This window comes from Sciurus carolinensis, chromosome 14 (assembly GCF_902686445.1).
Source record: "Sciurus carolinensis chromosome 14, mSciCar1.2, whole genome shotgun sequence".
Taxonomy (NCBI): domain Eukaryota; kingdom Metazoa; phylum Chordata; class Mammalia; order Rodentia; family Sciuridae; genus Sciurus; species Sciurus carolinensis.
The window spans coordinates 7,259,767-7,286,579 of record NC_062226.1 but is presented as its reverse complement, the minus strand read 5'-3'; the positions used below and the strand labels follow the sequence as shown (position 1 = coordinate 7,286,579).

The 26,813-nt window shown below is 57.2% G+C and overlaps 3 protein-coding genes across 12 annotated transcripts; 2 read left to right on the top strand and 1 right to left on the bottom strand.

Annotated features, from left to right (window-relative positions):
• The first annotated feature begins 14 nt into the window (after positions 1–14).
• Lcn2 (lipocalin 2) lies at positions 15–3,714 on the top strand. The gene is made up of 6 exons (XM_047524187.1): positions 15–212; positions 749–885; positions 2,006–2,085; positions 2,283–2,402; positions 2,627–2,728; positions 3,381–3,714. Exons 1-6 carry the CDS (start codon positions 75–77, stop codon positions 3,398–3,400), a joined length of 597 nt encoding a protein of 198 aa, XP_047380143.1. The 5' UTR covers positions 15–74; the 3' UTR covers positions 3,401–3,714.
• Positions 3,715–6,575: 2,861 nt separating this feature from the next.
• Positions 6,576–9,932, top strand: Bbln (bublin coiled coil protein). Its single transcript, XM_047524189.1, has 2 exons — positions 6,576–6,779; positions 9,499–9,932. The coding sequence occupies exons 1-2, from the start codon at positions 6,701–6,703 to the stop codon at positions 9,669–9,671; spliced, it is 252 nt and encodes an 83-aa protein (XP_047380145.1). The 5' UTR covers positions 6,576–6,700; the 3' UTR covers positions 9,672–9,932.
• Positions 7,562–26,207, bottom strand: Ciz1 (CDKN1A interacting zinc finger protein 1). Of its 10 annotated transcripts, XR_007104907.1 has the most exons (19): positions 24,560–24,686; positions 24,209–24,324; positions 22,942–23,013; positions 21,181–21,410; positions 19,055–19,148; positions 18,788–18,896; positions 17,580–18,214; positions 17,268–17,389; positions 16,471–16,698; positions 15,557–15,681; positions 13,692–13,779; positions 13,323–13,436; positions 13,118–13,231; positions 12,780–12,932; positions 11,269–11,338; positions 10,980–11,101; positions 10,462–10,626; positions 9,182–9,298; positions 7,562–8,711 (listed from the first exon to the last, which is right to left on the bottom strand). XR_007104907.1 is itself a non-coding variant. In XM_047524179.1 (18 exons), exons 1-18 carry the CDS (start codon positions 24,679–24,681, stop codon positions 8,700–8,702), a joined length of 2,691 nt encoding a protein of 896 aa, XP_047380135.1. In that variant the 5' UTR covers positions 24,682–24,686; the 3' UTR covers positions 7,562–8,699. The 10 variants fall into 10 exon arrangements, 9 of the variants coding, with proteins under 9 accessions (XP_047380135.1, XP_047380136.1, XP_047380142.1 ...); XM_047524179.1 differs by lacking the exon at positions 9,182–9,298; XM_047524180.1 differs by lacking the exon at positions 7,562–8,711 and having other exon boundaries at positions 8,749–9,298.
• Between the last annotated feature and the right edge of the window lie 606 nt (positions 26,208–26,813).

Below are 26,813 nucleotides of genomic sequence, written 5' to 3'. Positions count from 1 at the left end.
AGTTCCTGCAGGCTGGGCTGCTCGCTCTCTCTGCTTCTTCCTTCAACACCTGCCAGGCTCAGCTGCCTGAAATCATGCCGCTAGGTCTCCTGTATTTGGGCCTCACCTTGCTGGGCACCCTGCAGACCCAAGCCCAGGATTCTGCTCCAAACCTGATCCCAGCCCCACCTCCCTCCAGGGTCCCCCTGCAGCAGGGCTTTCAGGATGACCGGGTAAGAAGCCTGGAGGGGCAGCTGCAGGGAGGGCCCCGGGAGAGTGGCAGGCACAGAGGGAGGAGAGGGGAAGGGCTCTGGGGCAGTGTTAGTGGGCTGGGCAGGAGAGGTTCAGGTGTCCTTGGCTAGCCTGCAGCATGCCCTGCTGCACCCAGGTCCCCGGGGGAAGCCATGCCTGTCCAGCCATCCCCCAATCCCAGGGTTGTCTGGACAGATCTTCCCAGTTCACTCTAGTCTCCCATAATCCCCACTGTCCATGCAAGTGGGGACATCTTCAGTCCCTCTGCATGGATAGGGAAACTGAGACTTGGAAAGTTCCACTTGTCCAGGGCTACCGTGTCCCTGCCAACGCAGGGCTAATTCCTCTTCCAGGGACTCCTCTTGACCCTGGAGGCTCTGTGGGCTTCTCAGGGCAGGCCCAACCTAGGACCTTGCTGCTCAGTCAGCAGGGCTGCCCAGAGGTGATGGCAGGGACAGAGAGGGCCAGGCGGCTCCTGGGGCCATCCTGGGCTCTGCCCATCGTCAGTCTTTTGCAGTTCCAGGGGAAATGGTACGTCGTAGGCTTGGCAGGAAATGCAGTTCGGAAAGAAAAACAGGGTCAGTTCAGGATGTACAGCACCACGTACCAACTGAAGGAGGACCACAGCTACAATGTCACCTCCACTCTGCTCAGGTGAGGCTATCACCATGTCACCATCAAGGGGTGACTGGAGCTGAGGGACACTTGTCCATGGCTCTCATGGATATGCTCATGGCTCTGCACTGAGTCCACCTCTCCCTCCTCTCTCTTGTTCCCCCTTCCTTTCGCCAGCATTTGGGGACAGCTCCAGTACAGACAAGCATGGAGAGCAGTAGGGAGGGACACACACCAACAGTGGAACACAAGATAAAGTAGTGTCCCAAAGTGGGAGGAGGGACACTGAATTCAGCTGGGACCCCACCCAGGGTCTCCATCCAGGGCTTCTAGGGAGGTGACCGTGAAGGTCATCCTGCTTCAGATGGAGGTGTGGTGGACTCTGAGTCAGAGACTGTGCCTCAGGAACCAACAGGTCATCTGCATGGCCGCCCTGAGCAGGGGCTGGTGAGCAGCGGGAGGGGAGCAGAGCACTCTCAGGCCAGCTTCTGGGGCACCTCACCCCAAGCCAGGAGCTGACCTGGGGCTCCTGCAAGGGCCAGCATCAGGACTCAGCTGCAGCAGGGAAGAAATAGTGGGGTGCTGCCAGAGAGGAGGGGAGAACAGCCAGGGTGCCGCCAGGCAGTCGGGGTGGAGGTTGGGGCTTGGAGTGGGGAGCAGGGCTGGTCATCAGCACAGGCTTCTGACTCTGGTGATGGGGGGACTGGAACTGGAGCACTTGGGGAACAAGGGGCAGAAGAAAGGCTGGTTTGGGGAGCTCAGCTCTCGGGTGCCAAGGGGCAGGGTGGGACTCAGAGGATGGGTCAGGTTTGGCTCAAGAGCTAGGGGAGTGCTTGGCATAGAGCAGGGGATAAGTGCCTGGGGCCGGGGACTGTGTGGGGAAGGCCATCGGGGCAGGCAGCTGGAGGAGGGACAGGGGGTGCTGCAGGAGTGTCTGAGCCCTGCAGCAGAGCAGGCAGGGCAGACAGGCTCAGAGTGGAAGGCCCAGGTCCATCTGGCTGGGTGGAGTGGGGGCCTTTTGCCATAATGGAGGATGGGCTGTCATGGCTAAACTCGACCTGAGACATCAGAGTTCTGCTGCATCCCCAGTCCCTCCTCATCAAGCCTCGGGGTCCAAGCTGCATCATCTCTCTGCTCAACTCCCTTCTCACTCCCACAGGGACCAGGGTTGTGACCACTGGATCAGAACTTTTGTCCCAACTTCCCAGCCTGGCCAGTTCACCCTGGGAAACATTAGCAGTGAGTCCTGAGTGGGTCCTGAGATGGGGCTCTGGGGTTGGGGTTCCAGGGTGCAGGGTCCTCTTGGAAGGAGCCTCCCTGGCCCTCTACATGGATGCTGTCCTGTGGGGAAAAGCCCATGAGCAGTTGAGGAGAAAGGGGACATCCCCCTCCTTCCAGCCAGCGTAGAGTCAACCCCTTGCTGTCTGCACCTACAGGTTATCCCAAAATACAGAGTTACATCGTGCGGGTGGCAGCCACCAACTACAACCAATATGCCATGGTGTACTTCAAGAAAGCTTCTGAAAACAGGGAATACTTCAAGATTACCCTCTATGGTGGGTCCTCGCCCAATCCCCTGGGGAACCTAGATCCTGGTCACACACCGGGGCAGGGAATCCCCTTCCCCTAGACCTTGAAGTCTTCTCCACTTCCAGCACCCCTCAGGAAGGAGGTCTTTCTGCAGACCCTCCATGGAAAAGGATTTGGGTCTTGTTCATTAGCTCAACAATATTTATGGAGTGTCTTCCTATTAGCCACTCACTGGCTGTCTCGGTCACAGGGAGAACCAAGGAGCTGACCCCTGAACTGAAGGAGAGGTTCATCCGCTTCGCCAAATCTCTGGGCCTCACTGATGACCACATCATCTTCCCTGTCCCCATAGGTAACAGCCAGCTAGGGAGAAGGGAAAGGGAAAGGAATGTGGGGACTTTCCAGGCCCTAAGAGATACTGTGGTTCAGGAAGACCCAACCCCACACTGGGGTCTTTGGAGTCCCAGCCCCAAGCACTGCTCCCTGTCGGTTTAAGTGGGGACTGCCCAAGAAGAATTTTAGGCCCAGGTCCAAGCTTCCTCAGTCACCACCCCTGGGCCACCTACTCCCCACACTCCTTGTCCTGGGCCACCTCCTCTGCATACCCTGGGCCTTGCTATCCTGGGCCATCTCCCCTTCCCCCTAGGGTTTACTTAGCACTGACTTAGGAGATGTCCTGGATTTCAAGTGACCTGATCTGGGAGGGGCCTCCAGCCAGGCCACTCAGGGCCATGGGCCAAGAGGCTGCCAGGATTCAGCAGGTAAACAGGAAGCCTGAGCTGTTGTAAGGCCCAGTCCCAGACCTTTCTCTCACACCCTCGGCCCCACCTTGGGCCCTCCTACTGCCCCAACCCCGAAAGGAATCCCCAGATCTTCTGCAGCTGGGCCAGGGTGGACCTGAGGGAGCCTAGGGGCAGTGCTGGGGTCCTTGGCAGTCAGAGAGAGATATCGCTCTCACACACACACACGCTCCTGCATGCTCTGAAGGACTTTCTCCCCCACAGATCAGTGCATCGACAACTGAACCGGCAGTGAGGACGTCAGCTCGGGGGACTGACAGGAGGCCAGGGTGCAGAGGACAGGAGGTCTCAGGCCTACCTTTGCCCATACCCCTCTCCCTGGAACCATGGCTGTCTTCACTCTGCTATCCTCTCTCAGGTGCCTCCCGCCTCTGCCTCTCCAACCTCTGCCCTTCCTGCAGTCTCTGCTGTGTGTCACCTGGCTGCCCCACCAGCCACGATGCCAGTCACAGAGCTGGAGATCCTTCTCATGGTGCAGCACTGCCCTGAAAGCCTCAGATGAAGTCCCCTGTCTGCTAAATTAACACATGCCAACCACTCCCTGAGTCTGTGCTCCTTGACCCCTGGTGGGGGGAAGGGCAAAGGGTGGCCTCACACCAGCATGACGCCCAGGGACAGAGTCCCCAGAACCCAGCCCGAAGTGAGAGTTGCAGAGAGGACGCATAAAAGGAAGAAGACTCCAGGACTCATGCCTCCCCCGCCCCCATCGTCATCCCCGCTAACTGCCCTGGGTCCTCCCATGTAGAACAATATCGTGCTCAGCTGGGCGCAGTGGCGCACGCCTGTAATCCCAGTAGTTTGGGAGGCTGAGGAAGGAGGATTCCAAGTTGAAAGCCAGCCTCTGTAACTTAGTGAGGACATAAGCAGCTCAGTGAGACCCTGTCTCTAGATAAAATACAAAAAGGGGCTGGGGATGTGGCTCAGTGCTTAAGCGCCCCTGGGTTCCATCCCTGGTTTAAAAAAGAAAAAATGTGCTTACTCTCACTTTTATTGGGCACCAGGGTCCCCTCCAGGGCAGCACAGCCTTCACATGCCCCTGCTTACAAGGGGTGCCCGATCCAAGAGAAGCCCTGAGGGGCCCACCTCATGCCCATTCTAAGTCACCTGTAACAGGCCTCACAGCATTGGCCAGGGAACTGAAGGGCCTGGAGGGATTGTAAGACACAGCTACTTCCAACTCACCAGACCCCTGTGGAAGCTGGGAGGCTGCAGCCAGGTCAGGGGGTGCACAGAGAAGGGAAGCACACAGAGGCCCACCCAATTTGAGGACCATTCCAGGCAGAGGGTGAGTAAGGGTGTAACCCTGGCCCCCTGCCAATCCCCTAGGTGGGGACTGTGTCTATGCTGACCCAGTTTGGAGGGTTGCCCCTCACCCCCACAAACCCCATGACCTCCAGCCACCTGAGGGGACATTCTGAAGCCTCAGGAGGGTGAGGAGAGGCCAAGAGGGGATAAGCTGCCAGGGATCCAGCCTTCTAGGAGACTTGAGGCCCCAGACTGGCACTTATCATATGGCTGGACCTGTGTCAGGTCTGAGAAGCTCCTGTACCCCCAATGGTCATAGTCAGCATCACCTCCAGGAACTCCTTCCGGCCTCTCTTCTCCCCTTGCAAGGTCAGAGGCCTGACTGGGCAGGGTTCTGAAGGAACCCAGGCTGCCCACCCACAGACACACACTACTCCCTGGCTGGGGGGGGGGGGGCTACCTGGGGCAGCCCAGCCTTGGTCCCCCAGGAAGCAGGACAGGTCCACAGATTAAGTCCCCAGTCTGGGCCAGACTCCATGAATAGACCAGGCTGAAGCAGGCTGGGCATGAGGGATGAGAACTGTGCCCAAGTTGAGAGAGGCTTCAGGCAGAGAAGGGTACCTGGGTGCTGTTGACCAAAGTCCCCTAGCTGACCCAGCATGCCTGACCTCTGGCTCCAGTTTTGGCAGCAGACCCAGTTTCTCACCTTGCCCCAAGTCGGTTAACTTCCCATTGTCCCGTGCTCCTGCTGGGTCTTTCAGGATGCACTCTCAGGGCCCACAAGGGGCTTCGGGCTTCCTGGGACACTGGAGGCATGAGTTTCCTATTGCCATGTCAACAAGTTGCCACAAACTGTTGGTTTTGTGTGTTCTGGTTTAGTTCTGAGGCCAAGGTTTGCCTCCCTTTTGCTGGGCTGAAAGCAGAGCAGGGCTGTTCCCCACGCTCTAGGAAGAATCCACGTCCCTGTCCTTTCCAGTCACAACTGCCCTCTGTGCGTTCCTTTGCTATGGCCCCTTCCTTTTACTTCAAAGAGACAGAGACAAATCCCTGTCTCAGGTCTTCCTCTTCCATCAAGGAGGGTCAACTGAGAGACCATTCTCTGAACTTCTTTGGGCACTGGTTCTGTGGACCCGACTGACACAGCCTGGTTTCAGGGAGAGGAAGGCAGGGCTGCCAGGTACAAGTGGATCCATAGAGCAGGATCCACACCTTGCCTACCACAGGCGAAATGGTGGAGGTAGCTTCAGGGATAGGAGAAGATTCCACCCCAATGTCACCATCTAAGACACACATCTGGGCCCGACCTCTGTGCTAAGAATGACCAGCATCTGGAACATCCTGTATGAGAACCAGGCTGCAGTAGCCATGGGTCCTCCTGGCCACTACAGCTACAGGAGTAGGAGCAGGTGAGCCCTGATCCCTTGGGACATGCACTGGCAGCTCAATTAGACTCTTGGCCAGGACAAATCTGTGGGTTCAACGCAGGAGCGACACTTGCTGGCAGCAAACCTTTTCCTTATAACTATAGCAAGTTCTGGAGGCCACAATTAGGAGGAGTCTCACAGTCCTCTCCCCCCACTGCCCCAGTTACGCCGCTCATCTTAAATCTGTCCCTATTTCTCCCTTCCAGAACTGGTTTCGACCCACAGGATGTTACTATTGAGAGTCCCAAGAGAAACAGTGAAGATCAGGGAGGCCCAGGACAGAATAGGGGTGGTGGGAAGTTTCCGCAGGGACTGGGGAAGTGGGAGGAGGTAAACCCTCCGTGACTCTGGGGGACTGAACAGTAATTTCCCGAAGCTACAGGAGGCCTTGGAAACCAGGTGTCTGATTTCGCCTACACGGAGGGCGGAAGCGGCAGGATGGGACCGAGTGTGTGCCGGGGGTCCCAGACTTCTCCGCCCCTCTACCGGGCTCGCTCGGGCTCGCTCGGGCTCGCTCAGGTTCGCTGGCCCTCGCCGCGAGCCCGGGGCTCCACCGTCGGGGCTTCCCCGCGGGCAGCAGCCCCGCCCAGCGGACAGTGGGCGGATCTCGACTGTGAGGCAGGGTGCGGGCGGCGCCTGGGTCCAGGGGCCGGAATCTGATGGCGGGGCGGGGGCGGAGTTCGGGCCGCGTGGCTCCGCCCTCAGGGGCGGGGCCCCGGTCGCCCTCCGCGGCTGCGTTACACCCTTCCGGCCCGGCGTTCTATCAGCTGCTCCCACCTTCCGCCCGACGCCGGCTTTAGGCTGACCGCCGCCGCGTTCCTTCGTCGCGCGGCCCCTGTGGCGCCCCAGCCCGCAATGTCCGGCCCCAACGGGGACCTGGGCATGCCGGCGGAGGCGGGCGCGGAAGGCGAGGATGACGGCTTCGGGGAAGCAGGTGACCCAGGGGGGCTGCAGAGGCGGCCTTTGCTTTTCCGAGGGTGCCCTCCTGGGAGGGGGCGTGGGGCGGGGACGGGGCTTTGAAGGGTCAGAAGAGCCCGCCCATCCCGGCCCTGGGTGAATCGAATTGTAGGCGCCCTCTCGGAGGTGCAGGGCGAGCACTGGCGAACAGATTCCTGCAAACCGCAGCGTTGGGGGAGCTGTGGGCACCCAGCCCCGTTTTACAGATGGGGAAATGGAGGCAGCTCGAGGGACTCGCCCATTTGGAATTTGCTTCAACCACTTCCCTCGCCTGGGCGCGGGGGGCCGAGCTTGGCCGACTTGGCTCAACAGGAGAGACTGATGGGGTGGGCGTCCTGCGCTGCTGAGTCAGGACCCCCAGCCACCTGGCTTTGCTGGTGTAACCTGCTTACAGAGCATCCTGTTGTGTGCACAGCGCTGCGGGAGGGCGGGAGAACCTTCAGTCCTGGGCTGTTGAACCTGTTTGCCCATCTGTAATGTACGAATAATGATTAGTGTCAACTGCATTGAGATGGGTCAGGATTAAAGGAAAAATCGAATGGAAAATGTGTAGCGCTTTCCAGCAGGCAGGTGTTCATTCAGTAAGTGGTTATTATCCTCATTTTCGTAAGTGTAGTGTATTAACAGAATTTTGTAAATGTAGGGGTAAGGATGGAGTATTTTTTTTTTTTTTTTTGCTAACAGCTTTATTGAGCTAAAATTTATATAATATCCAATTCCCAGGGTTTTAGTATATTCAGAGTTATGCATTCATCACAATAGTTTAGAACATTTTAATCACCTAGAGTCCTCTGTTAACAAAGGTACGAGGCCATCCATTTAGGGCACAAGCAGTAGGCTAGTAGGTTGCACTGGTGAACAGTAACCAAGCTGGTGGTTACTGCTGGTAGCCCTTTTGGGGGTATCAGGAAGGGCCTCCCAGAGAGTACATTGAAGTGAATGTTGGCAGATTCACAGGACAATGGGGGAAGCCAAGTCTTGGAAGACTGCAGAGTATCCTTGACACAGCTAGGCTGGCCTGGAGTAGTGTGGAGACGCCCACCTTCACCATTCCTTTTTCCCAGTTTGTGTCCCTGACTCAGAATGCAAAATATTTATGGTAATGACTGTCTACTAAGTACTGTGGCCAGGTCCTGTTTGAGCTTTTCTTTTCTTGGTGAGGTGCTGGGGACTCGAAGCCAGGGCCTCATGCATGCTATGCAAGTACTCTTGTTGCTGAGCAACATCACCAGTCCCTCTCTGAGCTCTTGATACATTTGAATCCTTATTTCTTAGCCCCTTTCCCACAAAGAAGCTGTAGTAACAGCAGTAACTCAGAGAGCTGGAACTCAAACCCAAGGGCCCTGATCCCCAAATCAGTTTCAGCTGTCACCAACCAGCTGTTGGACCCTTGGCTGGATCCTTTCTTCTGAGGCTTCAGTTTCTCCATCTGCACCACGAGTGAGTGGACTCTAAGAGCAGCAGAGTTCCCAGGACTCGTCTCTGAGGGGCGCCCATCCCCCAGAATGCAGGCACATTCACACCCCCACTCCAGACTCCTTGGGCCCTGGCCTTTTCCATCACCCCCAGCCACTTCCCCTCTGGTCCCAGGCTGGCAGCTGAGTGTATCTGAGTCATGGGCTGGCTCAGAACTGGGTCCCGCAGTGGGCACAGGCCCAGACCTTGTGTCCGCAGGGACACTGCGTTGCTGAGAGGCAGGTCAGGAGTGGCAGTGGAGGAGCGAATGCCGGGTTCTCGTGGAGACCAGGGAAGACTTCGGGGAGGCAGCATTTTGAGCTGGTCCTTGAAGGCTTGTAGCTGAAGCATTGTAGGTGACAGGGACAGTTGAGCAAAGGCAGAGGTTGGGTCAGAGCTTCTTCCATTCACTCATTCATTCATTCAACAAACGCTTATTTGGTCAGTGAGGGCACTGGAGAAGACAACAGCAAGCACAAGACCAGTCACCTTCAAGGAGCTTTATTTGAGTGGGTGACACCCACCTACAAATAATCACAGTATTCTGTCCTGAGTGGGGGCACTGGAAGGTGAGCAGAGGCAGGCTGGGGAATCAGGATAGACTCCTGATCTGGTTTGGGACACTGGGAAGACTCCCGGTGGTGACATCCAAATTAATGAAGGACGAGTGGGACTCATTCAGGAGAAGAGAAAAGGAAGACAGGAGGACCCCACACATTCCAGGCAGAGGCAATAGCACATTCAAAGGGCCTGAGGTGAGAGGATAGGTGAAGACTTGGAGATGGGGCTAGAGAGAGGAGCAGGGGTTGGGACTCATTCCAGAGCCTGGGAGAATCCACTGGGTATTTTATCCTGAAGGCAGAGGGAGACAGGGAAGGGCTAGAGAATAGGGCCTGCCTGGGACAGAGGTATCGATTGTCTTACTCAGGAACGTGGGCTCTGGCCTCTAGGCAGCTGCTGAAGGAAGGGCAAAGGGTGCTTGGCACCTGGCAGGATCTCCCAGGCAGGACACTGGCTGACTGCCCTGTAACCACCCTAATCCTAGAAAAAAGTTGATGCACTAAGGTATTCTCTCTTCAAAGCCTCTTTTTTGTTATCTACCCATTTTCCAGATGGTGACACTGAGGCTCAGAGTAGGGACTTGCCCAAAGCCCTTTTGGAGTCAGCTGGGGGACTGAGGGGTGTGAGTCTGAGTCCTGAGGAGACACAGGAACTTGGCTTGTTTTCCCCCTTCCTCCCAGAGTATGCGGCCATCAACTCCATGTTGGACCAGATCAACTCCTGTCTAGATCACCTGGAGGAGAAGAATGACCACCTCCATGCGCGTCTCCAGGAGCTGCTGGAGTCCAACCGGCAGACGCGCCTTGAGTTCCAGCAGCAGCTCGGGGAGACCCCTGGTGATGCCAGCCTCTAGGCTGCTTGAGCCCCCAGCCAGGCCCCAACCCTGCCTCCCTGGGCCAGACTCTGCTGTGAGCACTCACCACCTGGCTTAGACACCTCAAGGTCTGGCCTTTGGGTCTCCTGCGAGTCTGCTGTCTGGGCCAACCCCCACTGCCCAGCATCCTTCCTGGGGCCAGGTGGGGACCTGCAACCCCCCCACTTGCCTGCCTGCCCAGCTCCTGAACCCTCCTGTTCCTCCTGGGATTGAGCATCCACATTAAACGGGTCTCCTGTACCACTGTGCCTCTCCCCTCTGTGTGTTGGGAGGAGGACCCCAGTGGCCACTGGAGGGGAGTGGGGCAGTCAAGGTGTCTGCGCACACCTGCCCTGGGGTGGGGTTCTTGGCCATCATGGACATAGAGGGGACGGTGAAGACTGGAAGCCACTTTCCCAACCCTGATACCTTATTAAAGAGGGAGACAGGTTTATAGAGAGGTCATGTGCCTTGTGATCCTAGCGTCCCTGGGAGCCCATCATTGGTCCCCTGGTTCTGCCACCACATGATGTCCAGAGAGGCTGGCTCTGGGTAAAGGCCCAGTTTGGGGAGCCCCTTTCCCCTGTTCACCAGACAGAAGTGCTGGTGGGAACTGAGAGCCAAACGGCCTTCTTTTATTGGATTTTGAGTAAAAACACCAACCACGTAAAGTTTTGCACACACTCCTAGAGGGCATTAGTAGATGTGGACCCGGATGGGTCTGGGCTCAGGTTTTGAGGCGAGTGGAGCGCCGGGGAGGGGGTGGAGGGTTGGGGGGTCGAGCTGTCACCTTGCTCGTGGTTTTGGCTGTGTCCTGGGTGCTGAGCTGGCTGGGTGGGCGGCCGCTGCCGCCACTGGAGGTGAACAGTGCAGTCAAAGCGTTCCGGGCGTTGATGGCGCAGCGGCGGCTCACGGGCCGGGAGGTGGGGCTGGGGTTCTTGGCTGCCTTGTATTTCTGGACACAGAGTGTGCGAGAGAGGTCAGGGCTCCATACCTATCGGGGGTGCTCCCAGCCAGCAGCTTCTTCCCTAGCCCCAACCAAGACAGCATCACTGCTGTGTGACCTGTGGGTAATGCTGTCAGCCTCTCTGGGCCAGGACTCAAGCCAACAACCTGGCCCTCAGCAGCCCCCAGAACTGCAGCAGAAAGAGCCCAGCCCCACAGCAGCCTGGATTCCCTCCTAGTTGTAGGGGCGTGCCTGGGGACTGAGGCTAAGCAGGAGAGGTGGCCACCGACTATCCCCATCAGCTTGGCCAGAGGCTGGGGCCCTGAGCAGGGCGGGGTGGGGTGGGCAGGATGTTAGCTCACCTGCAGGTTCTCAAAGTGGGCCAAGGACTTGCAGTGGGAGAGCTGTGCCCCCGAGTTGCTGTGGTAGAACTTGTGGCAAATGCGGCAAACGTAGCCCATCACAGGCACCAGGAAGTCCATGCCTGGGGGACAGGCAGCAGCGTCCATACACGTGTCCCCGGAACCAGCCAGGGGTCCACCCTCCCTAGGGGCCCATTTGCTCCCCACCTAGGCAGGAGCAGAAGAGCAAACACCAGGGGAGAGGCTGCTTGGCCAGCGGCTGGGCTGCAGCTCGGGGCTGGGCCCTTACCGTACGCAGTGTTGGGGCTGTAGGTCTCCGAGCCCTTCCACTCCTCTCTGGATATGTCTCTGGACCTCACCTGGAGATGTGCAAGCGTGGACCTTGAATTCGCTCCCTGAGACGCCTCCCAGATGCAGGTCAGGAGCCTGGAGCACACCCTTGTTCTAATGCACCGTCCCCTGGATTTCCAGGCTCTTGGTGGCATCTGCTGAGCCTCACCCCGTGCTGCTTCTGTTCCCAGAGTGCCCTTCCTGGTTTGTGTCTTCCAGGCTCTGCTCAATCAGTCCCCCGGGGCAGCCCTACCTGCTCCCTCTGCGACGTTCTCCACACCAAATGTGGATGACACATCTTGTGTCACCTCACTGAACCCTCAGGACGGCCCTCTCTGGTTGCATTGTGTCACATAAGAGGAAACTGAGTTCCTGGAGGCACTGGCTCACTTGCCAGTTTGTGGAGGGCAGGGTGAGGAACCCTGGGGCTCCAGCCAGAGTTCAGACTCCCCTTGAGCCCTGCCAGCCTCCTGACTTCTACCCAGTGCCACAGTAACCTTGGTCCTTGGTGGGTTCCAGATGGGTTCAAGGACCTGCGTCTCACCTGCTGGACCTGAGCCTTCTCATGAGGCCATCACTCCAGCCAGGTGGGCCCTGCTGAGTTTGCAGTGCCCGCCCACTCGCCAGGCAAACATGCCTTCCAAGAGTGACAACCGACTCCTTTGCTGAGCCTTTCCTAGGACCACCCTGGACTGTAAAAGGGGCAGCCTTTGTGAGGCAAGGACCAGGCTGTGGTCCTCACCTGTCCTTGTGTCCCAATTCAGGGCCAAGCCCAAAACCGGACCAGAAACACTTGTTAAAGCACACGAATCCAGTCCTCACGGGAGGCAGTGGAGCCGGGCCAGCAAGGCTCGGGCTACAGAGGCGCATGTGTCATCCAAGAAGATGAAATGCCAGGACAGGCAGGGTGCCTGCCCAGCACAGCAGGCAGGAAGTGCTCAAAAGATGTCAGCTGCTGACGTCCTTTCCGTCACCTACGCTGAGCCCCGCACACCACCTGGCTTCCCACTGTCTTGACTCTTCCCTCGGCTGGGAACAGCCTTGCCCTCCTCCACACAGCTCAGAGTCTCCGCCAGCCTCCCAGAGCCTGCCCGTTTCACCTGCCACTCAACAGTGTCCTGCTGTGTGTTCCAGAGGTACATACACTACGGTTCGTAATAATTTGTGGCCAGATATGGTGGCACAAGTCTGTGATCCCAGAGACCTGGGAGGCTAGGGCAGGAAGATCCCAAGTTCAAGACCAGCCTGGGCAACTTAGCAAGACCCTGTCTCAAAATAAAAAATAAAAAGGGCTGGGGATGGTCAGTGGTAAAATGCCCCTGGGTTCAAGCCTGGCCCCCCAGAAAAAGAAATTGTGGCTTCATTACTTTCTACAAATGGCAGCCCAGTGCCTGGCCCCCAGGGTTGGGGTGAGGACCCCTGGGCTGCCTGTCCAGCCTCAGCCTGACTCCCACAGCCCGCCCCACGCACCTGCTTGCAGAATTCCTCGTCAACCTCAATCTCCTCTTCTTCATCTTCATCCTCATCCTCCTCTTCTTCATCACCCTCAAAACAACCCACGGCATCCACCGTGATGAAGTGGTCCTCATCTTGGCCGGCCATCTCCTTCTCAAGCGTCTTCAGCTGCCCAGGGGAGCAGGTGAGGGGCTTAGGTCAGTCCTGGGCAGTTGAGGTACCACACACCCCTCAGAGTGAACCCCTCTGGGCCTGCTATGGATTAGGCTGGGATAAACCTCAACCTGCTGTGTGACCTTGGCCAAGGCTCTGTACCTCTCTGGGCCCATGTCCTCTGACATGGCTGCAATTACCTCCTTGGCCTTGTCCTTGTGCCCCTGGGACTTCACATGTTCTACAAACTTGCGGGGGGTCTTGAAGTAGCGGTTGCAAATGGTGCAGAAGGGTCGCAAAGACTGCTTGGCGATCTGGGGAAAGGAGAGCAGGCCATGTGGTATAAGTAGTGTCCCAGGTGCAAGCCCCTGACTAGTGACCAGGCAGTGCCCAGTGAGACTTCACCTTCCACCGCAGGCCCACCACATCTACAGAAAGCCAGCCTGGCTCTGCCCCTGCCCTGGAACATGCAAAACCACATCCCTCCGCTGTGTAGTCGGCTCTGAGATGGGATGGCAGCTGGCAAGGGAGAGAGGACAGAGACAGGAGAGGGCAACTGCCAAAGGACCCCTATGTCCCTGGAGCAATGGCAGGGTAAGCTGGTGCCATGCCCACGCTGGACAGATGGGGAACCTGGAGCCCAAAGAGGAAGCATGATTGGCTTGTCGGACGTCACGCTGAGGGACCGTCACGTGGAGACAGACACTGCCTCTCCGCCCGCACCCTGGCTCCCCCTCCTCCGCACGGTGCTTCGGTGGCGTGCAGCCCTTCTACCTTGTGGTCCTGGGTCCTGCGGTGCTGGATCAGGTCCCCCACGTAGTAGACCTGGCAGGTGTGGCACCAGCGTCTGGGTGGAGGCTCTCTGAATGGCGACAACCAGACAAGCACAGGTGACACTCTGTCCTGGTGGGAGAGACAGCAGCTCTCCCGCTGTCCCCGGGTGTGATGCAACGCAGGCTGGGGCGTGGCTCAGTGGAGAGGGTGTCCTTAGCACGCCCGAGGCCTGGCCCCAAACCCCGGGGAAGGGACAGGAAGGGGCAGAGCTAGGCCCTAGGGTCAATCCCTAGCATCACCCAAAAAGCCCAAAAAACAAGTGTTCCAAGTTAGTGAAAAATAAGGGCTTTACAAAACATGCAAATTTACATCCTTTTAGGGGACGCAAGAGCCCGGCCAACAGCCGCTGACGGAGACCGGTAAGAACCGTAAGGCAGAGGGCTATTGGGGGGCATGAAAACTTCACTGCACCGTGCTGGACGACGCCACTTTTTCCTTTTAAAAAGGTAATCAGAGATAGGCTCGTGGAAGGAGGCAGGTCAAAACGTAAACAGTGCTTATCTCTAGGCAACGGGATTGTGGGAGATTTTTATCTTCTTGTGCATGTGTGTCCTTGTATTCTCAAAACGTCCTAGGAGCCAGGTGCAGCGGCACACGCCTGTAATCCCAGCAACTGGGGACACTGGGGCAGGAGGATCACAGGCAGGTGTGAGGCCAGCCTGAGTAACTTGGTGAGATCCTGTCCCAAAAAGTAAAAGGGGCAAGGGATGTGGCTCAGTGGTAGAGTGTCCCCTGGGTTCAGTCCCTGATACGGAAAAAAAAGGAAACTGAGACGCGGCTCTGCTCCTGGCCTTTCCGCCAGGTCACTGCGCAGGGCTGGGGCGTCCCACAGACGCAGTTCAGCCTCACACCGTGTCGCGCTGCACGGGGTTACAGGCTCCCTGCGGCTGTCCTCTCAGGGGACTGGCTGTGGCTGATCTAACCCACCCCTAGTTTTGGATGTTTAGTTTCCAGTTCAACTTTTTCACATTAACTGCAAAGGACATCTCTGTGAGTCCCCTTCTCCTGCATTTGTCACTCACCTACCAATAAAACCATGTAAGGGAGCTCCTCTCAGAGAGAACCAGCCTGTTAGACACGAGCTCCCACGGAGGGGACGGCCAGCTAGCTCCTGGTCACATGAGGCATGAAAGCAGGGGCCAATCAAGCACCCTTCCTGTCCACGGTTCTGCCTAGGGAGGTTCCGCTGGCCTCTCGGGTCATTGTGATTCTGCATAGCAGTGAACACTTTGAAATGGGAGGCTTCACATCCCATCTGGGTTTCTAGATTCTCCTGAAAAACCAGGACTCGAGCTGAGAGGCAGCTGTCCTGTAAACAGAGCCCATGTCCCACTTCTCTGATGACACCTGCCAGCCTCTGCAGCTTCCCACAGGCCTTCTTACCCTAAGTACTAATCCCAGACACCAGGAGGGTGGACATTTCTGACCAACCATGGCCCCCTGATGATGAGGAAGTCCTCACCTCAGGCCATAAGGTGACCTCATCCTCACCACTGTGTCCCCACAGTTGGGGTCACACATGCCAGGGGAGCAGGGCTCTGTGCCACAACTCACATCCCTTCCACGTGGTTGGCCACACTGTTCCTGCCTGGATGAAACCTTAAGAGACTGTGGAGCGTTCCTGAACCACACCTACATCAGGGCATTTTACAGATGGGGAAAACTAAGGTCCAAGGTCATCGAATTAAAGAGCCTCTGGGGAGCGCAATGCTTAACCCAAAGGCAGATTTTGCAGAGGACAGATTGAGGCTGGGCCTGTGAGACTGCCCACCCCCAGCACGGAGCCTCCACCATCTCCCACTCACTCCTCCTCTCTCTCCAGCACGTCCCGGGGCATGGGCAGCAGGGACAGGAGACAGGCTTGGCTCATGTGCTGGATCTCCCCAAGCCGCTGCTGGTGCTGAGCCTCTGACAGGTGGTCCTGGAATTCCTGTAGCATGAGGGAGCCAAGGATGGGCATGGGGTGTGGGCCCCAGAACAGTGGACAAGGGAGGCCAAGGAAGACAATTCCAGCCTCAGCTTCACGGCCTCCCTGCCATCTCAGTGAGGTCATTTTTCTTACAAAAGCCCTACAGGCCAGAGCAGGGACAGGAAACTGAGGCAGAGAATAAGCATACACACCAGCCAGGTTTATGCCCCCCTAGAAACTGTTTCAAACTCAGGTGTCCATGGCTCTGCTCAGGGGAGGCAGAGTAGGAAGTAACGACGGCAATAATAGTAGCAATACGAGAGCAATACAATACTATTTTTTTTTACATTTTTTTAAATGGGGTCTGTGATGCCCAGATAGGCCTTGCACTCCTGGTCTTCCTGCCTCAGCCTCCAGATAACTGGGACAACAGGTGCCTGCCATGATATGTGACCAAGGCTATAATTGATGCTCCACTCACTTGGCCAGGGTTCAGGACTTCAATGTCAAGTCGCTGAATCCCCAGAACCCCCCAGCAAGATGGACCCTGTGTTTTTCCTCATCTGCTGCAAGAGGAACCGGGAGCAGGAAACAGGGCCTTCACATTCTGAGGCCCCTACAGCTGCTCAGGGCTGATTCGAACCAGGTCTGCCTGGGAAACGCTTTCCCAGCAGATGCACAGCTGCCTGGGGCATGTCTGGAGAGCCTGGTGCGGCCCCCGCGGCAGCCGCAGAAAGCGCAGGCCGTGCATGCCATGGGGACCCCAAGCCTTCCTGCCCACTCGCCCTTCCGGCTGACCCGGCTGAGTACCTGCTGGCTGCTGCAGCTGGCCTTGCAGATGTAGCAGAAGAACTGGAGGGCCTGCCTGGAGGGAGTGCCGGGGGTGGCAGCCTGCCTGGAGGGAGTGCCGGGGGTGGCAGGGGTGGCAGAGGTGGGGTCACCAGGACGGGACACAGGCGTGAGGGACACGGTGCTGAAGGCCCGGCTGTTGCTGCTCTGTAGGATGGTGACCTTCAGGGAGCCCCCGGCGCCCCACATCTGCAGCAGGAGTGGGAGAAGAGCTTCCGCTGTCTGGGTGCCTATGGTAAGCCAGCCCCATGCCAAATAGCCGTGAGCACCGTCCCTTCGGTCTCAGATGGTGGGCTGCAGGTGATGACCAGAGCTCAATTGTGAGCCCAGGTCTAATTCTAACGTCCACCCACCCCACCTCTCACAAGACGGACGGGGAAACAGACCCAAAGAAGGGAAGCCGCCTGACCACGGTTACACTAGGAGGCTGGGATCCAAGCCCCCTGGGAGGCTCCCACGTGGCCGACCATGTCCCCCATCTGAGCGGATTGAGGGCTCCAATGTGGGGACGGGCCCACCAGAAGGGACCCTTGTCACCAGGCCTTTGGAGCTGAGGCTGTAAAGGCCACCTGACAACATGAGGCTTCATGCAGACAAACCCATCCACCCCAGGCCGCCCTGCCCATGCAGCCACGCAGGCTGCTGCCCCTCCTGCTCTCGAGGGGAAATGCATGGAGCCCCTGAGGTGGCCTGGGGCAGAGGGCCATCCCGCCATCAGCCTCCGGCCTCTCGTGCAGCCACATTCCGCTTCTACCCACCCCCAGCATCTCCCTGGCTCTTTTTTCACATTCTCCCATATCCAGGCCACTGGCCGGCTCCTCCTGGCTCGCTCCCACGCTGACCTGGGCACCCACTGGCTCTGGTGATGCCGCCTCTGTGCCTGAAATGACAGGTGTGCACCTTTTTTCACGGTCCCTCTGCCTTCTCTGCCCACAGCCAGGACCTTCAAGTCCGGCGTTCCAGGCCCACCATCAGGCTCTGGAAGCACCCAGTGGAGGCTTGACAGTGCCAGGGAAGACAGAAGGGCCTAGGCAGGGCTGTCCCATCTCCAGACGGCTGGAGCCACTCACCTCCCCCGGCTTCCACTGCGTCAGGCGGCGCCTCCAGCACCACGGCATGACCCGGAACAGGGGCTTGCTCTGGCGCCGGCACACACCCCGGTCGCTGGGCCTGTGGCGGACTCTGGGGCTGCTCGGCGGGCTGTGCCGGCACCTGAGCTGAAGGCTGCTCCCGGGGCTGCGCCTGTGTCTGGGCCCGGGGCTGCGCCTGTGTCTGGGCCTCGGACTGCGTCTGTGTCTGGGCCTGGGGCTGTGTCTGTGTCTGGGCCTGGGGCTGCGTCTGTGTCTGGGCCTGCTTCTGCAGCTGTGGCTGCACCTGTGTCTGGACCTGCTTCTGCAGCTGTGGCTGCACCTGCCCTGGGGGCTGTGACTGGGCTGGGGGCTGCCCCTGCTTCTGCTGCAGCCCTAAGTGCTCTGGAGAGGTCTGTGTTTGTGCCTGTTTGTGCAGCTTTGGCTGCACCTGGGTGTCCACTGGTAGCATCTGTGGCTGTACTTGGGTCTGGATTTGCAGGACCCGTGGCTGGAACCGTGGCATCCCTCGGGCTTCCAATGGCTCAGGCAGGAACTCTGGAGTCTGTGTCTGCTTCGGTACTGTCATCCGGGTCTGTGGCTGCCCTGGAGGCCCCTTCTCTGTGGGCTCCTCTGAGCTTTGGGTCAAAAGATCAAAGTCATGTCTTCTAAGAGGCTGCAGGCGTCCCCAGTAAGGCTAAGACCCAATTTCCAATTTTAGCTTTACCGCTTACAAGTGAGGGCTCTGGACAAACTCCTTGGCTTTCTGTGTCTCAGTGTCTTTCTTTTTTTTCCCCTTTTCGTGGTGCTGAGGATGGAACCCAGGGCCTCGTGCATGCTAGGCAAACGCTGTACCACTGAGCCACATCCCCAACCTCAGTTTCACCTAAATAAATTGCAAGATTGTTCTCTCCCACGACTTGCTAACAAGCACCCAGTTGGCCTTGTAAACCCACCTACTTTCTAAGGTCCTGGGTACACATGTTCACCTGTGCAACCTGGCCACCAGTCAGGCCTCCAGGTGGCTCAGCCCCTGTGAAAACACCAGGGTCTGACCTGGAGCCTCCCCAAGAAGGAGCAGAAATAATTCTGACCTCTCTCCCAGCCAGAGGCCAAAGCCCCTCCTTGTTCCAGCTCCACTGAAGGGCCCACCCTGCCTTTGCAGGACTGAGCGCAGGGCCCCTGGGCCCTGGGCATGTTTCCAACGTTACCTCTTGGTCCTCTTGGCCGGTGGCTCGGATGTCTTGCAGGGCTCAGGCTCAGGTGCTCGAGTGTGCTTTTCGCTAGTGATGGTGTCCGGGCAGGGGGATGGATCCTGGTCTGGAACAGAGGCAGGCAAGGGGACAGAGATCAGGCAGGATGTGTGTGAGCTCGAGACAGGCCCGGGCTCACCCCCACCAAGAGTCCCTGCCTCCCACGTCTGCTCCCACCATCCCAACCCATGTCCCCTCTGAAGGGCCAGCAGCCTCCTCCCTCACCTGCAGCTGTGTCCAGCTGGGACTCTCTGGCTTCCTCAGACCCCTCTGGAGGGTCTGCCCTGTCTTCCTCAGGCAGCGTCTGAGAAGAAGAATCCTGCTTCCTTTGAGAAACCGTCTTTGACGTCCACCGCCCAGCCGTGCAGAGCAGCCGCCACAGGCCCCTCTGGCCTCATGTCTGCACTCGCCCTGGGCCCTCTGCGTGTGTCCACGCTGGCCCTCTCTCTGCTCAAGCCCTGGGTCTCTTCCTGCCCCACAGCCTTTGCCCGGAGCCTCAAGGCATTTCTTGTAGAAAATCTTCCTGACTCCAGGCTAGGTCCCGACCCCTAGTCCAGGCCATCAAGCCGCCAGCCTTCAGCTTCCTTTCTGTGGCATTTTCCAGTCTTAATTGGTTGGAGCATTATTTGCATTAAACCTCTCCACTAACCCCCGAGACCTGCAGGAGGGCCAGGCCAGATGCCACATCTGCACTGCTCACCAAGGCCCCAGTTAGCTCCAGGGCACCTGGGAGAGGCCCCCGTGACCTGCTGCAGCTTCTCCTTTCCTCCTGCTAAGGCCGCTCCACCAGTGCCGAGTGGGGAGCACAATCTGTACCCGCATCATTGCACCCCAGGAACTACCTGCTTTGGGTCCCTCAGAAACTATGCAGCTTTCCCTGCACGACAAGGGCCCCATCTGGGAGTCATGGGGCTGACCCTGGGCCTGCCTCGTCCACCTCGGCCCTGAACTCTAGTTTTCCCTCATGTGGTTCAGGGGTAGAGTGTGGATTTAGCACGTGCCAGGCCTTGGAATCCATCCCCAGTGCTGAAAAAGCCAAACGAACGAATGCTACCTTTATTTTATAAGGGAACTACCTAAATTTTAAACTGTCTAAATTAATTGCTATACGTAGAAGAAAAAGAACAGCTGGTGATGCAGGTCAGTGGGAGAGCACTTGCCTAGTAAGCGTGAGGCCCTGGGTTCCACCCCCAGCACCAGGAGAAAAAAGAAAAGAAAAGTAAACGTGGCTGAGCGTACACAATCTAGAGGTCCTTGTCCACCCTCTCCCTGAAAAACAGGCGAAGGCTGAGATTGGCACAAGGAACCACCTCCTCCCCAAAGCGTCCTGTCCCTGAGCTTCCTGGCGGCTCCTGCACCTGCACTGCTCCTGAGTGCAGTTTGGAGCTTTGGATATTTTCTTGGTCCTGGTTGAAACCCAGGACTCTGCACATGCCAGGCAAGAGCTTTACCAGCTGATCTACATTCCCAGTCCTCTTTTTTTTTTTTTTTTTTTTGGTACAGGGATTGAACTCAGGGGCACTCAACCACTGAGCCACACCCCCGGCCCTATTCTGTATTTTATTTTGAGACAGGGCCTCACTGAATTGCCTAAGGCCTTGCTAAATTGCTGAGGCTTTGAACTTGCGATCCTCCCACCTCCGACTGCTGAGCCACTGGGATTAGAAGCGTGCAACACTGTGCCTGACCCTCATTCACTTTTTATATTGATCACAGACTGAAATGACATTTTTCATATGTTGAGATAAATAAAATATATCAGTAAAATTAACTTGTCCTGTTTTTTATCTTTTTAATGTGGTTACCAGAAGACTTTAAGTCATATCTATACACACACACACACACACACACACATATTTTATTTCCACTAGGCAGTGCTGACTTAAAGAGAAATATTAAGTAAATAAGTAAATATAATACTGGTATAATACTGATAAAAGTCACACTAGGGGCCAGGCATGGTGGCGCATGCCTGTAATCCCAGTGACTCAGGAGGCTGAGGTAGGAGGATGGCAAGTTCAAAGCCAGCCTCAGCAATTTAGTGAGGCCTTGAGCAACTCAGCAAGAGTCTGTCTCTAAATAAAGTATATAAAAACAGAAAAGGACTGGGGATGTGACTCAGTGGTTAAGCTGCCCTGGGTTCAATCTCTGAGACCAAAAAAAGGGAAAAAGAAAATCACATCAGAGACACAGGATTATTTGGTTTGAAATCTGGGAAATACTAGGCAAGCGCAACCCCCTCCCCCATTTCACAGATGAAGAAACCCAGGCACAAAGAGGGAGCATGGCCTACCCAAAGGCCCAGGCACATCCTCTGACCCCCGGCCCTCCCCTCCCCAGCCTCCACTCACCTTGCGATTGGGGGTGTTGAAGGAGGGGGACCGGGTCTGTTTCTGGGGGTTCCGCCCGGAGAGGTTGAGCTGGGAGGGGTTAATGGGGACCCCGACAGGAGGGGGGCCCAGCAGGGACTGGCGGGTGGCCTGGGGGAAGAACTGCTGCAGATTGGGGGGTGCCAGCTGGGGTGGTGTAAGGCTAGAGGCTGTCAAGTTCGGGGTTGCCATGCTGTAGCCCCGGAGGTTGCCTGTAGGCGAGAAGAGAGGAGGGTGGTAGAGCGTCAGGGGTCAGCTCCCAAAGCATCCTGGGAACATCACGTAACTTCTCTGGAGACCCCACTCCAGGGCAGCCAGAGGGAAGAGGAGAGCTCAGGGCTCAGACCCACCTTAGACACTGGTGGTAAAGGAGGCTTTAGGGCAGGTTTCCTTCTCTGCTGGGGTTTGGGGTTGCCCTTCCCCTCCCACTTGCCTCTGGGTGGGGTCATTGGCTCGAGCAGCCCTGTAATCCTGCCCACCTACAGGCATGCTTCAGGGCACCCCTCAGGTATGGGAGGCCCAGTATAGGGCCCACAGGAAGATCCAGCAAAATTCTAGTCCCTGGAATAATAAGGCCCCTTCTGCCCCACTAGCTGCCACTCATCAAGGGCCCACGGAGAGCCAGGCATGTGCCAAGCACCGGGCATTACTGTGCCCATCACCTGGCCTGCCAGGCATCAGATCTTTCCCAGTGGTAAAGGGAGGAGTAACTTGCAGGGCCTCCATGAGGGGCACTGCATCCACCTGCTGCTCCCAGCCAGGCTTCTCCTGATCCCAGGTCGCTGGTTCCTTTCTCCTGTCCTACCCATGCCAGCCATCACCAGGTCCTATCAGCTCTTCCCAGCCTGCTTCCCCTTCCCTGTCACCGTCACTGCCTTGTCCAGGCTGCTTCGTCCCTTGCCTAACCCTCAGCTTCAGCTTTCACTGAGGGACGAGTGACCTCCCCCCCCCACCCCCCACACACTTCTACAGCTCCCTGCTGGTCAGGAATGAAGCCCTTCTTGCTATTCTCCCCTCCTGTCCATATGACACTCCAGTCACTTGTCCCTTCAGGAGGCTCTCCTCCAGAGGCCTTCCCAGATCCTCTGTGTTCCCACAGGCCCTTGATCCAGGGCCAGCTGCATAATTCCCTTGCCTGCTTCCTGCACCTCAGGGGAGGCATGGAGACTGGGAAGTGTTTCAGGCATGCATGACAGACAGTTGGAACTCTATCCCAGTGCTCAGACAGAAAGCACAGGGGTTAAAGCCTGGGTTGGTTGTGCTGTAAGAGCTGGGTTCAAATCCAGCTCTGTGTCCTTGAACAAATCTACCCCCCCTGTTTAGCCTCAGTTCCCTTATCTGTAAAATGGGCGTAATATTAGCAATTGCCTCACAATGTTTTATGAGAACTCAATAGAATTAGAGAGAAATATGTGTGCTGTTCATTATAAGTGTTCGATTAACATAACAAAGCAAACACATCTATACATATGTGCAGAGAGTCAACCAACTCTTAAAAACAATAGGATGAAAGATGGAATACTGTTAAAGAAAAATGGAAAGGACATGGACAAGTCACAAAAAGAAATACGAAAGTTTAACAGATAAACATAAAAATGTTCAACTGCAGTAGCACTTCAAGAAATGTAAATTAAAACATGCCCTTAATGATGTAGCTCTTTTGTTTTGCCAACCAAGTTAGTAAATTATATGTATATGTACATTTATATATGATATATATATATATAAAAAAGTAGATAATACCCAAGGTTGCTGTAGGCATGGTGAAACCGGCACTGTCATATGTGGCTGATGGCATTGCAAACTGGTCCAGTCCTTCAGGAAAGCAAGTTGGTAATACTTATCAAAAGCCATAAAATATCCATCCTCTCAACTCGGTCATTCTACTTTGGGGAATCTATTCAAAGAAAATCATCTCAAACATCACATTCATTCCAGTGTTTCTTAACATAGAAAAAAGAAAAGAAATACAGCTAAAGAGTTCAAAAGACATAGGTAAGCAAGGGCACGTCCCTCCCATGAGATATTATACCGCCATTAAAAACGGCCCTGGCAGAGACTGTCACATCATGCCACGCTACTCAGTAAAAAGAAACAAAACCCAGTCTCTCACTACGTCAATCACAATCATCTGATACGATTCCACAAGTTTGGGTTTTCCCACCTCCCCTTTTTTTACATGTTATTTTCTCTTTGAAGAGTGTGACTTTTAATATGGAAAAGTAAAAGGGGGAAACAGGGCTGGAGCACAAGCCCAGCTCCCATGGGGGCCCCGTACCACGGAGGGGGGGGGGATGTGTGTGTGTTTGTGTGTGTGTGTATGTGTGTGTGTGTGTGCATTGCAGGTCCCTGTGTATGGTTTTCTTTCTCCATCTACCCAGCTGTCATTTGTAAGTCAGTTTCCAGGACTATCCACACTCATGTGGCCCCGGCAAAACTGAAGAGAGGTGACCATCCAATCAAGTCCTGCCTCTTGTGCAGGATCATGTTGGGCACTCGATCCCTTCCTGGGCCCTAGTGTTTTCATTAGGATTGTTGATGTGCCTTCCCTTGGGGTCATCAGTAGTGTCTTCCTGGAAGGAAGAGCTGACACTGTTTTCCGCATGTGGAAACTGAGGCAAAGGCACGGCCTTAATGCTCAAGGCAGAGATAAGCACTCAGAGGCCTGGTGCTTAGGAGGTCTAGCTGGGCCACTGCTGGTGTGCTATGTGACCCAGAGCAAGTGACCTCCTTTCTCAGTTTCCTCATCTGACAAATGGCATCTAATCTGAATGTCAGTGAGGGACGTGGAGCACTGCCCAAGGAGCCAGCACCATGGCCCTGGGCACACCTCAGTGATCAGACAGATCTGCATTCAACTTAGCAGCTTAGAGTCCTTCAACTCCTGGAGCCCTGTGTCCTTACCTGTGAGTCAGGGCACTCTCAGGGTCACTGTGTGTTTTGGTGAGACTGAGTGCAGGCTTGCTGGGGAGCTAGTGTGCACACGGATGCAAAGGGGCCTGAGTCATACCTTGTAACTGCTGCAAAAGCAAAGCTCTCTGGAGCAGGGAGCCATTGAGGAGGGAGGCCGAGTGGGTGCCCTGAAGACTTAGGAGCTGCTGCTGAGGCTGCTGCTGGGGGAGGCCCCTGTGTGTGGGCAGGGAGTGTCAGGGTTACTGAGAAAGTCAGACCCACTTTCCTCCTGAGACCCCCTCTCTTGTGCCCACCCTCCCACACAGATGGAAGATCCCCTTGAGAGTGGGAGATGATGACCTCCAGGACTCAAACAAGGATGCCCCTGGGAGAAAGGACTGGATGCGGGTGCTCCAAGACATGGGTCTCAGTGGGAGCTGCAGCCTCCATCCCCAGGTGGGGAACTCACCTGCTGACAGCCATGGGCAACGGGGCCTGTGGTGGGGACTGCTGGAGCAGCTGCTGGAGCTGCAGCAACTGCTGCTGCTGCAACTGCTGCTGCTGGAACTGCTGCTGCTGCTGGTTGAACATGGTGGCTAAAGGAAGGAAGGGGAGTAAGGCTGGGTCCCCACCGCGGGTCAGTCCTGATCCTCTTCCCTCCCCACCAAGGCCACACACCCCGACCCACAGACTCAAACACTGCCCGCTAAGCCGCGCAGCTTCGCTCCCAGCCCTGCCTGGAGAACGCCCACTTGCACCCCTTTCCTTCCCATCCGCCCCCAGTCCCGCCAGGCTCAGGATTCAACCACTCTCCTGCCAGTTCCCCCCCAATCCTGCCAACGGTCCCTCCTTCAAACCCCCCCACCTCGTCCCTCCAGCTCTCCAACTCTGACGTTTCCAAGCTTCCAACCCAAATACACATCCCGCCCCCACCTCCGGTCGTTCTGTGCGTCCATCACTTCCCGATGCCAGCTCTCTCCACTCGCACCCTTTCTGATACCGCCACCCTCTCCCTTTGTGCCTATGTTGTCAATAACATCATCCCCCTCCCCCAAACCTTCGCGTTCCTCCCTCCAGCCCAATCCCAGCCCCGGCGCCCTGCGATGCCGCCGCCCCCCATTCCTCCGTCCCCTCCCTAGGCAGACACAGCCAACGCTGCCCTGCACCCCGAGCCCCCGCCCGCGAAGCCTGCAGCCGCCCAGCAAGTGGCCACCGGCGCTGCAGCCCTCCCGGTCCCCGCCCCCACCTCGCCTCCCCGCGCGGCGCCCACTGCGCAGCCTCCCCCTCGCGCTCAGCAATCGCGTAGCCACACGGGAAGCGCCGGCCGCGCGCCAGTCACACTCGAGCCCGGTGGCTCGGGCTCGCGGGTTCCGGGACTCCCCGCAGCTCCGCCGGGGCCTGGACACTCGGAAGGCCAGTCCCCTGGCGGGCCGGGCAGCGCCCTCTGTAGGACCGGAGGTCCCGCTGCATCCCGCCGCGCCACGAGAACGGCCCCGCGCACCAATCACGCTGCGGGTGCGGCGTCCGCTCACCCCGAGCCTGGGCAGCTGCGGGCGCTGCTCCCAAGTGCCAGGGACTCCCAGGCAACGCAGACCTTCGGTCCAGCGTCCTCTGCATTGGGAAGGGGTGGCTCTGAGTCCCAGGTCTGTCTGTTACCCAGAGGAGTCTATCGTCCGGCTGGGACATCGCCGGGGACTTTCAGGAGGACCCGTCCCTAACCGACCTCTCCGAGGCTGCCGCTGTCCCGTGATCCTGAGCCCTCGCGGGCCTGGGGTGGGAGGGGGCGTGCAGCCGGCCGGTGCACATTCGGCTACCGAGGCCCGACGAGAGGGCGGCCAAGGTCGCAGAGCCCCGCGCGAGTTTGCCCTAGAACGGGGTGCGGGGGGCTGGCTTGAGAGTATTTTTTCTTGTTAGACTTGGCCAAAGAGGAGGCGAGGAGAGCGGAGTTCAATTATAAAAGACGGCCCTGCCCCCTCGTCCTGCCCCCAAAGACCCCTAAAGACGGCTCCGTCCACTATCCAGGACCACTCCGCCCATTACCCTTGGTTTCTAAGTGGCAGCCTTTCCCCTGTTGGTTGCTCAGAGCCGTCCACAGACCTGGGCATTTCGCTTATTTTGCGTTCAGCGCCGACTGTGTGAGGACAGGGCGCACGGTGGCGCTACGGACCGCAGTCCTGAGGCAGGTCGTGGCTGTCTGGCAGCGTCAACAAATCACTGCAGTCAGGTGACAGGAGCTGCCTCAAGGCTCGGGACAGGCTCTGCTGCAGCCCCCGGGGAGTGGCTGAGGTCTCTAACTCGACCTGGATCAGTCCAGAGGTGCTTGGACTTGAGACGCGGGGATCGAGCGGGGTGGGGTCCCTGGCCGGGAACTTCCGCGCTGCTGCGAAGAGAGGCATCCAAGAAGGTGGGGGCTTTGAGGAGGTGGGCATCATCCCGGAAGGGTAGGGGACTGTAGGGAAGGGAGTGAAGCCTGCAAATGACAACATCAAATCCGTGGATTAGAAAACGCACTTTGTTGCCACAGCGGCGCAGGCGGAGCGAAGGGGCGAGTCCAGATCGCTCAGGCAGCCAACCAGGCGGAAGCACGTTGACACCTCGATCAGGGTGACTGCGCTGGAGAAGTCCGGGGTTGAATCTGGGTTCCCCAGCCTTGAGGCCAGGCGAGAGTCTGTTTGGTCCCTATAAAATGAGCGCCCCCTCCCAGAGGAGTGTGAAGATTACAT

What these genes read in the sequence shown, in the direction of transcription:
- Ciz1 (XM_047524186.1), bottom strand. Translation starts at nt 24,681, where the DNA reads ATGTTCAACCAGCAGCAGCAGCAGTTCCAGCAGCAGCAGTTGCAGCAG. An exon ending in CCAGCTGGACACAGCTGCAG is followed by an intron (nt 18,897 to 19,054) that starts GTGAGGGAGGAG and finishes CCTCTGTTCCAG; the next exon opens with ACCAGGATCCATCCCCCTGC. An exon ending in CCGGCCAAGAGGACCAAGAG is followed by an intron (nt 18,215 to 18,787) that starts GTAACGTTGGAA and finishes TTTGACCCAAAG; the next exon opens with CTCAGAGGAGCCCACAGAGA.
- Bbln (XM_047524189.1), top strand. Translation starts at nt 6,701, where the DNA reads ATGTCCGGCCCCAACGGGGACCTGGGCATGCCGGCGGAGGCGGGCGCG. An exon ending in TGACGGCTTCGGGGAAGCAG is followed by an intron (nt 6,780 to 9,498) that starts GTGACCCAGGGG and finishes CCTTCCTCCCAG; the next exon opens with AGTATGCGGCCATCAACTCC.
- Lcn2 (XM_047524187.1), top strand. Translation starts at nt 75, where the DNA reads ATGCCGCTAGGTCTCCTGTATTTGGGCCTCACCTTGCTGGGCACCCTG. An exon ending in AGGGCTTTCAGGATGACCGG is followed by an intron (nt 213 to 748) that starts GTAAGAAGCCTG and finishes AGTCTTTTGCAG; the next exon opens with TTCCAGGGGAAATGGTACGT. An exon ending in CACCCTGGGAAACATTAGCA is followed by an intron (nt 2,086 to 2,282) that starts GTGAGTCCTGAG and finishes CTGCACCTACAG; the next exon opens with GTTATCCCAAAATACAGAGT.